Raw genomic sequence first — 14,399 nt, forward strand, 5'->3', positions numbered from 1 at the left:
GGGGAGGAGGGAGGACGGGAGGGGGGGGATGGGAGGACGGGAGGGGGGGGAGGGAGGAACGGGAGGGGGGGGAGGGGAGGATGGGGGGGAGGGAGGACGGGGGGGGAGTGAGGACGGGGGGGAGGACGGGGGGGGGAGGACGGGGGGCGAGGACGGGGGGGGGAGGGATGACGCCGGGGGAGGGAGGACGCGGGGGAGGAGGGGGGAGGGAGGACGCGGGGGAGGAGGGCGGAGGGAGGATGGGGATGGGAGCGAGGGGGGAGGCAGGGACGAGAGGAGGGGGAGGGAGGGAAGGGAGGGGTGATGGGGAGGGGCAGGGGGAGTGGGGATGGGGGAGACGAGAGGGGCGAGGGGGGAGGGGGGAGAGGAGAGGGGGAGGTGGGAGAGGAGAGGGGGGAGAGGAGAGGGGCGAGGGGGAGAGGAGAGGTGGAGGGGGAGGGGGGAGGGGAGGGGGGAGAGGAGAGGGGGGAAGGAGGAGAGGGGAAGAGGAGAGGGGAGAGGGAGGGGAGGAGAGGGAGTGGACGTGGGAGAGCGGAATGAGGAGGGGTGGGGAATGGGAATGGGGACGGGGAGAGGGGTGGGAGGGAGAGGGGAGGGGCAGGGGGAAGTGGGGATGGGGGAGACGGTTGAGGGGAGGGGGGAGAGGGAATGGGGGAGGGGGAACGGGGGGGAGAGGGAGTCCAGAATTTTAGAGCAGGTCAGCTGAAGGCACAGCTGTCAATGCTGCAGAGACTAAAATCGGGAATGTACAGGATGGCAGAAAAGCTGGAAGATTAGGTTGGGCTGGAGCAGGTTACAGAAAAAGGGAGGGGGAAGCAATGGAGGGGTTTGAATGTAAGGATGAAGGTTTTTAAAATTGAGGCATTACCTGGTCACCAAACATGGGGCCGATTGGTGAACTGGACTTGGTTCAGGTGAAGGCAGTAGAATTTTGGATGAGTACAGGTATATGTCGGGACGAAGATGGGAGGCGAGCCAGGGTAATATTGGAATCGTCAAGTCCAGAGTGAACAATGCATTGATGAGGGTTTCAGCAGCAGATGAGCGAGGCAAGGTGGGAGTTAAATGATGGTTAGGATGTGGAAATATAGTTTATATTTTTGATAACATTCTAACAGTCTGTCTAATATCATGTAGTTTAGTCAGATATTGGGTATGAAATGGATATAGTGTCAGTCATTATTGTTTAATATTAGGATAACTATTCTATGTGTACTTCTGGGACGTAGGTATCTGTATCTCTGGGACGTTATATCAATGCGAAATCTTTTCACATTTCACTGATCAGAAGAGGTCAAAAAATGTTTAAATAACTTCTGGAATAATACAGTGATTCAGCAAAGAAGGTGTACATTCGTCCCATCTTGCCTGTGAAAGAGTTATCCAGTTCGTCCGACTCCTCTTTCCTTTCATCAGAACCCTGTAACCTCACAACATCACGGATTTATTGAAATCCATTTTAAAAGTTATTGAATCTGCTTCATCCACCTTTACGGGCGGCGAATTCCGGACCAAAACAATCCGCTGCATCAAATAAAATGTTCCAATTTCTCCTTCTGATTAATTTATCAATTTTCTATCCTCTGGTTATCGCTACTTCTCAGTGAAAACAGATTATTCTCATTGACCAGATCGTTTTGAGAAGATGGGGAGATGCCGGCCTTGGACTGGGGTGGGCACAGTAAAAAGTCTCACAACACCAGGTTAAAGTCCAACTGGTGTATTTGGAATCCCGAGCATGAGGAGCGCTGCTCCTTCATCAGGTGAGTTATCACTTTGCGAAGACTCCAGCTGGACTCTGATCGGTCATTCGGAAAGGTTCAGCATATCTTTCCTTTCGAGTTTGTAATTCATTCTGGACTCTGAAGCCATTTATCTCCAACGTTATGCTTGCTGACTCTCAGACTTCGCCTGCCGCCGAAAAGTTTATGAAAAGTAAACTCCTCCCCGTCGGGGAATTGAACCCCGGTCTCCCGCGTGACAGGCGGGGATACTAACCACTATACTAACGAGGAATGCTTCGCAAATCAGTTACGCTGCTCATTCAACAATTCGACCTCTGCAAGGAAAAAAACCTGTCAATTTGTGTTCATAACCACCCTGAATTGCAGATTGGAATTCAAACACTTCGAGAAGGTATCCTGTCATCCTTCTAGTCTCACTCCGAGATATTTGAAGGCATCCAGCAGCCCCTCCAGTCTCACGATTCGTGGTGAATTCCAGAAAGGATTGGACTATCCCTTCACTTTCAGATGAACATCATAATGCCTGAATTAAACCTCAGATTTATCTATCCATTTTACCAATCATTAGTTGATCGAAATGACTTGTTATAATTAAAAACAGCACAGGGATTTGGAAATCGACTTATATACATATTTTAAATAATATATGCATTTTCCTACCTTATCTAAACTCGCAATTAACATGTACACCTCCGGGAAATCTCCCATCAATATTTTTTACCCTTATTGTAAATTACTGTTACAGGGAACACAGACCCTGTCCACTCAATCTTCCCTTCATCTCCTCTTAAACTGCATAAACTCCATCAAAACTTACTCTCTGGTTACCTCCAGGAGGAGTCAGACGGACTCGAAAGGTTAACTCTTCTTTTTCTATTCACAGCTGCTGCCAGAACTGCTGATTTTTTTCTGTTTTATCCAGACAGACGCTTTTACTCACTAAGCCACGGCACCAACCAACAGTTGAGCCTTCTAAAACAAAGTTTTGAATTGTATTCCACTATTTTACTGCAAACATCACTAATCTGTTATGATGAATTCATCTCAAATTTAGAAGAGTCAGAAGCAATCTGATTGAAGTATAAAACATTTGATGGACCTTGACAGGGGAGCTGTTGGAAATATGTTTCCTGGGTTTGTAGCTCCAGTGGTCAGAGTCTCAGAAGGGGGCGTCAGTCAGTATCCTGAGTTCAGGAAAAAAAGCTCTTCGTTCAAAGGATTGGGAATATTGTGAATTCCAGACACGGGAGAGCTGTGGAAGATTAAGATAGAGTTTGATATCCCCCCAGGTACTATAGGAATCTTTTGGGGGATGAGGGTCGGTCAGGAAGGTGAAAAAGGGACTGCCAGTCAGAACGTTACTGAATGTTTGAGAATTCATGGAGACCAGTACAGGATCCACCTGCTCCTCTTTCTCATGTTCTTACAGACACCACTCAGAGGGACAATGAAGTTCAAACTGACCTTGGAGTGGAAACCGTGCTGCTGCAGCAATAAGATTCCGGGAAGCTCCAGAACTCTTCAAATGGGCCTGAATGCCACAGAAAAAGCCTTCCAAGTCTGGCGATTGTGGGAAGATATTCAATTATCTGCCCCTCCCAGAAATTCATTTACACAGTTACACTGTGTATTTGACCCCTTTGTGGACAGGAGATTGGATAGTTAACAGGAAACAATGAATAGGTATAAATGGGTCATGGTATGGGAGTAAAATATTGTCATGGATAGGAGATTGGACAGGTTACAATTAGATTGATCATGATCTATTGAATGGTGGAGTAGGCTCGATGGGCCAAGTGGCCTACTCCTAGTTCAAATGAAAAAGTGAAAATGTTGTGATTGGTTTGGATTGCATCACAAGGCGGAATGTGTCGGGCAGGAATTTAAAGCTTTGAGGAAGGAGAGAAATAAATGTTTTCATGAAATCTATTGTTCTGAATTTCTATCCTGCATTTACAATGAATAATACAATAGCATTAGAAAGGAAGTATTTTCAGATGTGAAACTGAGACGAAAATATCATCATTGAGTCACCTAATATTCACCAGAATGTGGAGGAATAAATATGTGCCTGTCCTGTCTGTGGAGACTATTTCAAACATCTGCGTGACTGGGAAAGCCCCGAGACAGCTCTGAGTGGGAACATTCCAGTGACTAACTGTGGAAAGAGCTTTAGACAGCATGAAAGAAACCCCATAAAACTGTACACGAGTTCGGTGTGTGGATGTTGATTCATTTGACTGCCCAACCTGGAGAGACACAAGGACACCGGAACCATGGAGAACCTGGGGAAATGTGAAGGTTTGGGAAGGGATTCAATTCCCTTTCCCTGCTGGAACTCCACAGACATATTTACACTGGAGTGAAACCATGGAAATATGAGGATTGCGGTAAAGGATTAATTATCCAGAGCAGCTGAAAAACCATTGACACAGTCACACTGGGATGAAACCGTTCATCTGCTCTGTGTGTGGGAAGGGTAAGTCATCCTCCCTCATGATGCACCGACGAATTCACACTGAGGAGAAGCCCTTCAGCTGCACTGACTGTATGAAGAGGTTCATGCAGTCATCGAAGTTCAATTCACATCAGCAAGTTCACACTGGGGAGAGACTGTTCACCTGCTTGGTGTGCGGGAAGGAATTCACTCAGTCACCATAGAACCAGTGTAGAAGGTGGTCATTCGACCCATGGAGGCTCCATCAACTCTCCGAAGGAGAATCTTATCCAGTCATTTAGAAAGGTTTCTGAAGGTGCAATCCATAGCTGGGTTTGGCAGAAATCAGTTTGTCAGAAGTGAATCGAGATATTCCCTCTTTAAGGTTGGGAGAACAATAAGAAATAAAATCCAATAATCTTCAAAAATCTTCAGAAATCTATGGAATATTACCCAAAAAGTTCTCGCTGGGTTGAAAGAAACCAACAGAAAAATGGGCAAAGTGGAGAAAAATGTCACAAGAATTAGAAAAACAAAGTTTAAGTGGTGCTTGAGAATAGGAGAAACTTTAAATTCCAGATGTGAACTTTTGATTAAAATGTTTGTATTTACAACATGCTGATAATTTCAAATGATGATCAGCGATGGGGAGGATGATCCCCTGTGGTGGGGAGGAGAGGGGGAGGGGGGAGAGGAATGATTCACGGTGGGGAGAGGATGACTCGTGGTGGGTGGAGGATGATGCGTGATGGAGAGAATGATCCATGGGGGGGGGGGGGGGAGCGGAATGTTACATAGTGGGGGGAGGATGATTCATGATGTGGGATAATCATCTGTGGTGAAGATGAAACAAAATGAAGGGTAGGTGGTCATGATGTGCGGTGGGGGATGGAAGATGAAATGCACTGGGGGGGTGGAGGGGCGGCTGATCTGCGGTGGGGGAGCAGGGGAATGAAACCCAGTCAATAGTTAACACATTTTACTGGAAATGTTTTTATTTATTCTGGGTTGGATCAATCGTTTGTGTGTTGATTTTGATAATTGTGGTAACTTCAGTATGTTATCCACAGAATGTAATCAGGACAGCTGGAAAATATCAGTTGGATTAGCCTGAAATCAGTTTGTCAGAATTCAATAGGGATATTCCTTCTTTAGATTAGGAGATCTGTAAGCAATAAAGTACAATAATCTTATAAAATATTCAGAAACTTCTTGAATAATACAGGAATAGCTCTCTCTGGGTTGACAAACATCTCTGCCAAGGACTTGCCTATAACAGGCTCTGAAATAAGACAAAGCTCACAGGGTGGGAGATCTCATGGTCCCATCCGTAAACCAGTTGTCTGGGTCAACATTAAACAGGATATCCCAGCATACAGGATGTACCAAGAAACAATAAACCAGGAAATCAATACATAGATTTCCAATGGAAATAGGAAAGGCATGGTGGCATGATGGTTAGCACTGATGCCTCACAATACCAGGATTCATTTCCAGCCTTGGGCGACTGTGTGGAGTTTGCATGTACCCCATGTCTGCAAGAGTTTCCTCTGGGTGCCCTGGTTTCCTCCCACAGTCCAAAGATATGCAGGTTAGGTGGATTGGACATGATAAATTGTCCCTTAGTGTCCATGATGTGGATGTTTGGGGGGGTTAGTGGGGTAACTGCATGATTATGGGGATCGGGCAGGGTTTGGCCTGGGTAACATGCACTGTCAGAGAGTCAGCACAGACTCAATGGGTCGGATGACCTCCTTCTGTACTGTAGGGAATCTATGGGGCGCGGGGGAATTACCTTAAATAGCTGTCTCTTTTTAATGGAACATTGAATAAGTGATTGACACAGGAATCCCAGAAATAAGGAGCTTTTGAAAGAGAAAATCATTTCAGACAAAGAACTTCTCACAGTGATCCATGCTGGCTTCAGCCGAACATGTTGGCCCAAGGAAACTGAGAAAAGATGAAGCTGTCATGTCCATCTTGGAGGCCAACTTCATCTGTCCATTTGCCTGATCTAAGACCAGTAAACCATTCCAAGGAGACTGTCACCTCCATCCTTGGAGATCAGCATCCCCTTCCATCCATTTATCCAATCAGGGGGCAATGAACTGTTTTTGCTCATTCTGGGCTGTATGTCTTTTCGCCATTTACCTGATGTCTGATATCAAAACTGCAGCTTAATAAAATTCTTTCAAATTACTCATGAATTTGAACTGCTGTGACTTCTACACTAAAATCTTACTCTTATTTACGGACAAACTGTAGGTAATGAGAACAGAAATAGTCCAGAGTAATGATGAGATATTTGGTGTGGCTCAGTGGTCACCTTCAGGAGCATAAGGAAATTTGGCATGCCCGCTATGACTCTCACCAATTTTTACAGATGCACCATAGAAAGCATCCTTTCCAGATGTATCACAACTTGGTACGGTTCCTGCTCTGACCAAGACTGCAAGCAACTACAAATAGTTGGGAACGTAGCCCTGTCCATGACGCAAACAGCCTCCCATCCATTGACTTCGTCTACACTTCCCACTGTCTCCCAAAAGCAGCCAGCATTATCAAGGACCTCATGCATCCTAGACATACTCTCATACCTGCTTCCATCAGGAAAAAATATATAAGAGCCCGAGATCACGTACCAACTGACTTAGCAGCAACGTCTTCCCTGCTGCCAACAGACCTTTGAATGTTCCTACCTTATATTAAACTGATCTTTTTCTACACCCTAGCTATGACTGTAACACTACGCATTACATTCTGCACTCTCTCCTTTCCTTCTCCTAAATGTACTCTATGAACAGTGTGCTTTGTCTGTAGAGTGCATAAGAAACAATACTTTTCAATGTATAACAACACATGTGGCAATAAAATATTAAATCAATTCAAAACATTCTTACTTATCTTTGTGTCAGGAGGTTGCGGGTTCAAATACACACCCAGAAACATGAGTGTTTAATCCAGGTTGATACTGTGATGCAATACTGAGGGAGCACTACACTGTCACAGGTCCTATCTTCCAGATGAGACATAGAATCATTGAACCCTAGTGCAGAAGGAGGCCATTCAGCCCATCGAGTCTGCACCAACCACAACCCCACCCATGCCCTATTCCCCATAACCCCAAGCATTTACCTTAGCTAGTCCCCCTGACACTAAGGGGCAATCTAGCATGGCCAGTCCACCTAACCTACACATCTTTGGACAGTAAGGGGCAATTGAGCATGGCCAATCCACCTAACATGCACATCTTTGGACTGTGGGAAGAAACCAGAGCACCTGGAGGAAAGCCATGCAGACATGGGGAGAATTGCAACCTCCATACTGTGAACCATGTCAGGAATCAAACTCGGGTCCCGGGTGCTGTGAGGCAGCGGTGCTAACCACTGGAGATGCCAGTGTTGGACTGGGGTAAGCACAGTAAGTCTCACAACACCAGGTTAAAGTCCAACAGGCTTAGTTGGTAGCACAAGCTTTTGGAGTGTCACTTCTTCTTCAGGTGAGTGAAGAGTTGTGTTCACAAACAGGGCATACAAAAATACAGACTCAATTTACAAGATAATGTGAGTCTTTACAGGTAATCAAGTCTTAAAGGTACAGACAATGTGAGTGGAGAGAGGGTTAAGCACAGGTTAAAAAGGTGTACATTGTCTCTAACCAGGACAGTTAGTTAGTTAGGACATTTGGCCTTCAAACAACCGTACAACCTCAAACAGACCATTGTCCGCAACAAACTACTCAGCCTTCGGAAGAAGAGTGACCACGACACCACACAACCCTGCCACAGCAACCTCTGCAAGACGTGCTGGATCATCAACATGGATGTCCTTATCTCATGTCAGAACACCATCCACCAGGTGTACGGTACGTACTCCTGCAACTTGGCCAACGTTCTCTCCCTGATAGGCTGCAGCAAAGGATGTCCTGGGGCATGGTACATTGACGAGATCATGCAGACGCTACGTCAATAGATGAATGAACACCGCTCGACAATCACCAGGCAGTAATGTTCTCTTCCTGTCAGGGAACACTTCAGCAGTCACGGGCATTCAGCTTCTGATCTTCGGGTAAGCGTTCTCCAAGGTGGCCTTCACAACACACAACACAGAATTGCCGAGCAAAAACTGATAGCCAAGTTCCACACACATGAGGACGGCCTCAACCGGATCTTGGGTTCATGTCACACTATTTGTAACCCCCACGACTTGCCTGGGCTTGCAAAATCTCACTAACTGTCCTGTCTAGAAACAATACACATCTCTTTAACCTGTGCTTAACCCTCTCTCCACTCACATTGTCTGTACCTTTAAGACTTGATTACCTGTAAAGACTCGCATTCCAACCATTATCTTGTAAATTGAGTCTGTATCTTTGTATGCCCTGTTTGTGAACACAACTCTTCACTCACCTGAAGAAGGAGTGACACTCCTAAAGCTTGTGCTACCAAATAAACCTGTTGGATTTTAACCTGGTGTCGTGCGACTTCTCCCCTTCTCCATGTGACTCAGCAGATTACATGTACATCTAAAGTTCTTCTCATAGACCAAACATTTAACTAGTCTCTTATCAGCATGAACCAGTTGATATCTACTGGGTTGTCTGAGCAAATCCCTTCCCACACAAATGAACAACCTGTCTCCAGCGTGAGTACATTGATGACTCAGCAGGTCAGTCACAATATTTAATCCCTCTGTTTATCAGTGTGAACAAGCTGATGTGAAATGAGTGCACTGAAATGAGTGAATCCCTTGCCGCACACACTGCAACTGAACAGCCATTTTTTTTATTCATTCAAGGGATGTGGGGTTCACTGGCTCGACCAGTGTTTATTGCTCATCCCTAATTGCCTTGGAAATGTGGTGATGAGGTGCCTTCTTGATCTTCTGTGGTCCATGTGGTACAGGTACACCCACAATACCGTTAGGGAGGGAGTTCCAGGATTTTGACTGAGTGACAATGAAGGAACAGTGATATGTTTTCAAGTGAGGCTGGTGAGTGACTTGCAGGGGCGCTTCCAGGCAGTGTTCCAATGTATCTGCCACCCTTGCCCTTCAAGGAGGATGCTGTCAAGAAGCCTTGGTAAACTCCCACAGTTTACATTGTAGATGGCACACTCCACTGGTATTTTGCATCAGTGGTGGGTGAAGTGAATGTTTGTGGAAGGGGTGCCAATCAAGCAGGCTACTTTTTCCTGGATGATGCCAAGCTTGTTGTGCTTTTGGAGCTGCACTCATCCAGGGAAAGGGACAGTATTCAATCACACTCCTGACTTGTGTTTTGTGAACAGGCTTTTGGAAGTGAGGTGATGAGTTACTTACTGCAGGATTCTGAGTCTCTGGCCTGCTCTTTGTAAGTGAAAGGCCTGTTCTTTCTGACTGTGCTTACCCCAGTCTAACGCCGGCATCTCCACATCTTTGTTAGGAAAACAGAAATGCTTTAAAGGGATCGATATTTGTATTGTTAAATCTTATAAGGTATAGATTTAAGAGTGTTTAATTTAGTAGTTATGTGTAAGAAGAAATAAACTCTAACTAGACTCATGTTAGACAAATGTGTTTGTATGTGTGGGGGCTTGGTCAGTTCAAATTGTGTTTAGACAGGGTTATGGCATAGAAAGCAAGTAAAAAATTGTTTCTTAGAAACCAGTGCAACTTTAGCTTTTTGGGATCATGCTTTTAACTGAATTCATGGCAGTTGGTTAGAGGAAGCTAGAGAGGAAACATTTCTATCAGCATTGCTCGTTGAAAATCCAAACAATGGAGCAATTGTTAAGACAGCCAGTGCCAGAAATACAAAGGACAACTAGTTAAGGAAACTAGAGAAATGGTGAGAAGTTTCCAATAAATCTCAGTTGAAGGCACAAAGAGGAACTGGAACTAGAGTTGGCTAGTGAAAAGCGAGGAAGATATCGGAAATGATTCTATGATTTTTGAGATTTTACGACATCCTGTGGAACATCAGTTGAAATAATTTTGGAAATTCATGGCTGGATTTCAGAGTTTGCGTGAAGGCATTTGAGACAAAGGAAGCCTGAAAGAAGAGGTGGAAAACCTGGAGCAGATTCTTAATGAAAACAGCTATGCAAAAGCATTGCTTGAAAGAAGATTTTAAAGCGTGTCTTTTGGGTAGTGGAGTTTGGAAACACTCATGTGACAATCATCCTGGAGGATTTTGAGAGGAAATCCACAGAAGATCAGTTAAGTGACATTGACAATTTGGCTTCACAGTGGGGTGTTATCTTTGAAAACTGTATGCATTTGCAAAACTAATGGAGGAGTAAAGGAATATTGTATCATAATAAAACTTTTCATGTTTAATAAATGTTTTTTTTTCTTGTTAAAAACAAATTAGCAATCCTTTTACTCTGTTCCTCCACATTTTCTAAAAAAGTAAAAGTTACGATCTTTTTAACCAGAGTTTCCTTCCCATCTAATAGTAACACCAAATTGTAACATGTTATTGACATAGTTTTCATATGGCTAGTCCAGTTCAGTCTCTGGCCAATGGTAATCCCCAGGATGTTGATAACCTCTCCCGAGTATGAGTTGGTTTGTGTCTCAGCAGATTTCCTGTGTTTTTCAATCCCTTCCCAGGATTTAAACTGTCTCTTATCAGTGTGAACAAATTGATGTTTACTGAGCTGCAATGACTGAGTGAATCCTTTCCACACACATGGAGCCAGAGAGTGGTTTCTCCCCAATGTGAATACGCTGGTGTTTCATCAGTTCATTTCTGTTTGTAAATCTCTTTCTACAGTTTGAACATTTATTTGGTCTCTCATCAGAGTGAACTGTTTTGTCTTCTGAGATAGATAAGCATCTGAATCCCTTCCCACACATGAAGCAGGAGAATGGATTCTGTCCAGTGTGAACATGCTTATATTCAGTGAGGGTGGAATACTGCTTGAACCTCTTGCCACACTGACAGCATATGAATGATCTCCCCACTGTGAACACGTAGATGTTCAGTGAGGTGCGAAGCACAAGTGAATCCATTCCCACACATGGAACAAATGAAGGGTCTCTCCCCAGTGTGAACACGTAGATGTTCAGTGAGGTGGAATGCACAAGTGAATCCCCTCCCACATACAGGGCAAGTGAAAGGCCTCTCCCCAGTGTGAACACGCTTGTGTTCAGTGAGGTGGGAAGCACAAGTGAATCCCTTCCCACACATGGAGCAAGTGAAAGGCCTCTCCCCAGTGTGAACACGCTCGTGTTCTGTGAGGTGGGAAGCACAAGTGAATCCCTTCCCACACACAGGGCAAGTGAAGGGCCTCTCCCCAGTGTGAAAACGTAGATGATCAGTGAGATGAGATAATTGCCTGAACTTCTTCTCACACTGAGAGCAACTGAATGGTCTCTCTTCATTGTGAACTTGTTGGTGTTGAATTAAACCCTCACAGCTCTTAAAACACTTTGCACAGAGAGAGCATTTAAAAGGTCTCTCCTCAGAGTGGACTTGTTGATGTTGAATTAAGCCCTCGTTGCTCTTAAAACAGTTCCCACAGAGAGAGCATTTAAAAGGTCTCTCCTCAGAGTGCACTTGTTGATGTTGAATTAAACCCTCACTGCTCTTAAAACACTTTTCACACTGAGAGCAACTGAATGGTCTCTCTTCATTGTGAACTTGTTGGTGTTGGACTAAACCCTCATTGCGCTTAAAACACTTCCCACAGAGAATGCATTTAAAAGGTCTCTCCTCAGAGTGAACTTGTTGGTGTTGAATTAAACCCCCAGAATTCTTAAAACACTGTCTACAGACAGAACATTTGAAAGGTCTCTCCTCAGTGTGAACTTGTTGGTGTTGAGTTAAACCCCCAGAACTCTTAAAACCCTCCCTACAGACAGAGCATTGAAAAGGTCTCTCCTCACTGTGAACTTGCTGGTGTTGAATTAAACCCACATTGCTCTTAAAGCTTTTCTCACAAACAGAACATTTAAAAGGTCTGTCCTCGCTGTGAACTTGCTGATGTGACACTAGGTTAAATGACTGAGCAAATCCTTTACCACACACAGAGCAGGTGAATGGTTTCTCCCCAGTATGAACATGTCGATGAATTTTCAGCCAGGATGGGGATCTGAATCCCTTCCCACAGTCCCAACATTTCCATGGTTTCTCCATGATGTGGGTGTCCTTGTGTCTCTCCAGGATGGATGATCAGTCGAATCCTTATCCACGTGTGTGGTTTCTTCTGGCTATGATGGCGTCAGGTTAAAGCTGTTTCCAGAGTCACTGCACTGGAACAGTCTGTCTCAAGTGTGTTTGTCTCAGGATTTTACAGTCACACTGATGTTACAAAATTTTCCTTCGACAGAACAGTCAAAACATTCTCCTTCCGCACTCACAGACTGCTGCTTTTCAGGTTATGATGAACTGAGATATTCTGTCAGATCTTGATGTGCTTTTGGTTTTAGTTTCTGATTTGGAATTCCTCTCATTCTAAGAACCTGGAAGGAAAGTTTACAGAAGTTATCACTGTCAGTATAGGGTCAAAATTCAGAACAGACAATTTTAGTTTCTATTCAACATTATTCCCCTTATTTTCCCAAACACGTAGTTCAAACAAACAAAAAGGAACAAAAATCAGAAACAAATTCCAAACAGAAGCAAAGGGAACTTCAATCTGAATGCGATTCCTGGTGCCCATGAGACACTCTGTACCGTGAGGTGTCCAATGGTCATGGAACATATCAACTGTACTGGACACCACATGTTCCACTCCAGAACCTTCCAAACACGGACACTAAAAAGAGGCAGCAACTGGAACGGTTTTCCAACCTCTGCCATGGCTTCCAGCTATTCTAGATCTACCAATTCTTTTTTATACCAGACCTACGAACAGGGGTCAGGAGATGAACATCTAACTTACCCTCGCCCTTCGTTGAATTGACAGCCAAAAATTAGGACTCTGCAGCTGAAATGTGACCAGATGGTGAGGAGCAGCACTTCAAATATCTATACAGGAAGAGCAACCTCTCACACTGAATACATACACAGTCCATGGTGTCCTCAAGTGCAAATATCACTGTCAGCCTGGGAGTGGATGAAGCAGCTTAAAACCTGTTGCACGGCAACCAAAGAAGGGACGGGAGGATTCAGAAAAACAGCAAGAGAATCAAGGTTCAAGAGCACTTTGGGTAAAAATAAGCAGAGTGGGTTAGAAAGAGACAGTGAGAGTAACAAAGCATTAGGACAAATGTGATGTCAGGGACAATTAGAAAAATATCACAGCTAAAGGGCCCAGATCTTTACTTATCCAGAAACAATACTTTTCGCTATAAACTAATACATGTGACATTAATAAATCAAATCAAAATCAAATCTAAATGTACGAAGTAGTCACAAGAAACAAGATTAAACAAAACACAGAAAGAAATGAAATGGTTTGATCAAATAATTATTGTGGAGATGTGGTTACAGAGTGACCAATGTTAAGAACTACATATTGCAGGATGTCTAACTTTTTGAAAAGACAGGCAGAGTGGAATAGAATGAGGGAGTAGCCCTGATTATATTGGATAAAGAGAGAAAGGATCTTAGCTCAGAAAATCAAGAAGGATTAGTTTGGTTAAAGAAAAGAGGCGGAAATAAAGGGGGGTGGGTAATTTTTATAGGCCCCTTCAAAGAGGGTATAATTTATCCAGACTAAATAGGTCCGACAAAAATGAGGGACTTAAATTAATCAGGATGAGTAAAGATACAATGTCGCAGAAATTAAAGGGCTAAGTTGGAACAAATCCCTTGGAGCTGCTGACCTTCCATCCTACGATTTCCAGAGGGAGCTGCAAGACAGACTGGATTCACTGGCTCACATCATCCAAAATTCCAGATACACTGGGATTCTGAACCCCGCCCACTCCCCCCTCTCTCACCAAGATGGCCACCCATGTGTCCCACTCAGTGAATAAGCCGAGCCTTCCTCTCCCAAGATGGTGGCCAGTTGCCTGGGTAACCCGGCCTGTCAGTGAGAAGAAAGCCCCGCCTCCCTGGTTCACACCCGCAAGATGGCGGATAGCGAGCCCGCTACCCGGGAGTTTTCACCACGGGGTAGATGCGAGGCCTATGGCCTCTTATTAGGGGCATTAAGTCTACATTAAAAGTTTGTAAAGTTTTCAGGACACCAAATGTTTCCATCCCTACCCTGTGCTCACAATCCGCTCCCGCCTCTCGAAACATCCGCTCTCTTCCAGCTTTTCGACATCACTGACACTGAGCAT

At 44.5% G+C, this 14,399-nt stretch overlaps 1 protein-coding gene and 1 non-coding gene across 2 annotated transcripts; both read right to left on the reverse strand.

Annotated features, from left to right (window-relative positions):
* Positions 1 to 1,943: 1,943 nt before the first annotated feature.
* On the reverse strand, positions 1,944 to 2,015 carry trnad-guc (transfer RNA aspartic acid (anticodon GUC)). Its single transcript has one exon. It is a non-coding gene; the product is annotated as a tRNA-Asp (tRNA).
* Positions 2,016 to 10,477: 8,462 nt separating this feature from the next.
* Positions 10,478 to 14,399, reverse strand: LOC144505286 (uncharacterized). Its single transcript, XM_078231360.1, has 2 exons — positions 14,323 to 14,399; positions 10,478 to 12,629 (listed from the first exon to the last, which is right to left on the reverse strand). The coding sequence occupies exon 2, from the start codon at positions 12,301 to 12,303 to the stop codon at positions 11,065 to 11,067; it is 1,239 nt and encodes a 412-aa protein (XP_078087486.1). The 5' UTR covers positions 12,304 to 12,629; positions 14,323 to 14,399; the 3' UTR covers positions 10,478 to 11,064.

Source organism: Mustelus asterias, chromosome 16 (genome assembly GCF_964213995.1).
Source record: "Mustelus asterias chromosome 16, sMusAst1.hap1.1, whole genome shotgun sequence".
In the NCBI taxonomy this organism is placed as follows: Eukaryota; Metazoa; Chordata; class Chondrichthyes; order Carcharhiniformes; family Triakidae; genus Mustelus; species Mustelus asterias.